This window comes from Triticum dicoccoides, chromosome 2A, assembly GCF_002162155.2.
Source record: "Triticum dicoccoides isolate Atlit2015 ecotype Zavitan chromosome 2A, WEW_v2.0, whole genome shotgun sequence".
Taxonomy (NCBI): domain Eukaryota; kingdom Viridiplantae; phylum Streptophyta; class Magnoliopsida; order Poales; family Poaceae; genus Triticum; species Triticum dicoccoides.
The window spans coordinates 639,686,859-639,689,734 of record NC_041382.1 but is presented as its reverse complement, the minus strand read 5'-3'; the positions used below and the strand labels follow the sequence as shown (position 1 = coordinate 639,689,734).

Genomic DNA, 2,876 nt, shown 5'->3' with positions numbered 1-2,876 from the left:
CTGTAGGAAGGAAAACGAAATATATCATATTATATACTAAAAGAAAACAAAGTTGGAGAGAGGGAGAGAGAGAGATGTTGCTGACGTCCGTCCCCACCCCACTCTGAAAGAATCGGCTCTCCCTCCCTTGTCACGCAGCGCAATGATTTGCTTGGTGCGTGGGCCCACTCACGCGAGAAGAACACAAGATGCGAGGCATATATATACACAGGTATGCATTTGACCCGTAGCATACAAGGCGCCAGTGAGCCAGCGAGAGAGCAGACGGTGCCCATTGATTCCTTCATCTGCCCCGGCAGCAGCTTATCCAGGAAGGCAGCCGCGCCAAGAACCAGCAACAAAACCCGAGCGTAGGAGACGAGAGGAGAAGAGAGAACCTATTCTCCCCCCACTCCCACTCCTCGCCACACTTGGAGAGTCGTCGGTCGATCGGCGCCAGTGCACAATGTTTCAAGGGTGCGGCCTGTTCGCGTGCGTGAGCCGGCGCGGCGCCGACGTCAGGAAGCGGGGCGAGGCGGGCGCGGCCAGCTCGCGGGTCGCGGCGGAGCCGGCGGTGTGGGAGGAGGAGGAGGAGGCCGGCGGCGCCGCCAGGCGGATGGCGTGGGCGGAGGTGGAGTCCGCCACGGGGGCCTTCTCGTCCCGCGTCATCGGCCACGGCGGCTTCAGCACCGTCTACCTCGCCTCGCTCTCCTCCGCCCGCCTCGCCGCCGTCAAGGTGCACTGCAGCAGCGAGCGCCTCCACCGCGCCTTCCGCCAGGAGCTCGACGTGCTGCTCTCCCTCCGCCACCCGCACATCGTCCGCCTGCTCGGCTACTGCGACGAGCGCGACGAGGGCGTGCTGGTCTTCGAGTACGCGCCCAACGGCGACCTCCACCAGCGGCTCCACGGCGGCGAGGAAGACGCGGTGCCCCTGCCGTGGTCGCGCCGCGTGGCGATTGCGTTCCAGGTGGCCACGGCGCTGGAGTACCTCCACGAGGGCCGCAGCCAGGCGGTCGTCCACGGGGACATCAAGGCGTCCAACGTCCTCCTCGACGGTAACATGGACGCCAAGCTCTGCGACTTCGGCTTCGCGCACTCCGGCGTCTCGGCCACGGCGGGCCGCGGCAGGTCGTCTGGGCGCGCCATCATGGGCTCCCCGGGTTACGTCGACCCCCAGCTCCTCCGCACCGGCGTGGCCAACGAGCAGAGCGACGTGTACAGCTTCGGCGTGCTGCTGCTCGAGCTGGTGACCGGGAGGGAGGCCGTGTGCCGCGAGACCGGACGCCGTCTTACCGCGGTGGTGTGCCCCACGGTCAGCGACGGGAACGTGGCCGATGTGGTGGACCGGAGTCTCACCGGCAAGTACAGCGCCGACGAGGCGGCCGTCGTCGCGGAGCTCGCGATGCGGTGCGTCAGCGACGCCCCCGGGCTCAGGCCGTCCATGGCGGACGTGGTGCACGTGCTCCAGGAGAAGACCACCGCGTTGATCTCGGCCGTCGGATCCAGATTGGACCGCAGGATGATGTTCTAGCCTGCCTGGCTCATGGCTGGTGCTGTTGATTGTGATTTGTGAATAGTAAATTAGTAATGTTAGGGCAGGTAGAAGAATGAATGGTCTCTGCAGTGTGAGTACTCAGATTAGCTTAAGCCTTGGGATTAGGTAGAAATTTTTGTGATGTCATGGCACATACTCCTACTACTATATTGTAGCACCAGTGGCATGACAATGGCAGTGGTAGTTCAGTGGTCTAATTCTGGCGCGTATCAGGTCCAATGAACGGGTAATTTTATATTAGGCCTATCTGGTTTTTGAGGCACTTTGTTTACATAGCTGGTGGAGGACAAGCTGTTTTGTTGACGCCGTGCCGTAGAAAATTAATCCACCCTGGCCATCAACGATTGAATGGGTATCTGTACAGACGTCCTGCAGCCTCAACCATGTACGGTAACGTGCATGTGAACAGATGCAAGTGTATCTGAAACGATCAGTTAATGTTATGAAGAATATGCAACTCTCCGTGCATCTTCAATGTTGACCCTCAAATTTGCTCCGGCATATGTTCGCAAACGATCAGTTAATGTTATGAAGAATATGCAACTCTCCGTGCATCTCCAATGTTGACCCTCAAATTTGCTCCGGCATATGTGCGCGGGCACTAACGCCGGAGGCCGTCATCCGACGCTGGTTGCATATATTTCAACCCACATTTGAACTAATCTAGACGAAATTCATGCAAATCGGCCGATATTCATCAAAATTCGGAGAGAAAATAGCATAAATCATTCATACATAGCATGCAAATTAAGTCTAATACAATAATGTCTTAAGTTCGACGAGATTATCTGGATGTCGAATAAGTTTATCATCAACGGAGCATGTCATCTCGCACATACTGCCCCTTCAGCTTCATCCAACAGTGTGTATACGTAAACGATCGTCCCTATGTCCTGGTGTATGTCACGGCAGCGCGTGCAGGCTATATAATGCGTAGACCAACATTGAGTGAATGATAACAAAACCTATGATCTCGTCCTTTGCCGCGTGCAATGGTCACCTTGCCTCCAGCTGACGAACCACGTGACAAAACTTGGTGATGCTGGTCTGGATAGGGTGCCCGCGATACGATAACAACCCTACATTGCATTCTTGAATGATGTGCATGTCGTCGGGCGCAACGTGCTTTTGTGTGTGAAACAATTCATGCACTTGCTGCCAGAAGGTCCCCCCTCTGCTCCTGCCTACGAAATCTGTGGATACAGCCAACCACGCATCGCACAACAACTCATCCTTCATGGTCGAGTACCCTGCCATTCTTCATACTCTGAAAAACGACATGGCATTTGACCGAAACCGAACACCTGCCGGGCGTGGTGTCCGCCATGAAGGTCGTCGACCG

At 56.7% G+C, this 2,876-nt stretch overlaps 1 protein-coding gene across 1 annotated transcript; it reads left to right on the top strand.

Annotated features, from left to right (window-relative positions):
- Positions 1 to 244: 244 nt before the first annotated feature.
- Positions 245 to 1,790, top strand: LOC119355918 (salt tolerance receptor-like cytoplasmic kinase 1). The gene has a single exon (XM_037622802.1). The coding sequence runs from the start codon at positions 446 to 448 to the stop codon at positions 1,508 to 1,510; it is 1,065 nt and encodes a 354-aa protein (XP_037478699.1). The 5' UTR covers positions 245 to 445; the 3' UTR covers positions 1,511 to 1,790.
- The last annotated feature ends 1,086 nt before the right edge of the window (positions 1,791 to 2,876 follow it).

What these genes read in the sequence shown, in the direction of transcription:
- LOC119355918 (XM_037622802.1), top strand. Translation starts at nt 446, where the DNA reads ATGTTTCAAGGGTGCGGCCTGTTCGCGTGCGTGAGCCGGCGCGGCGCC.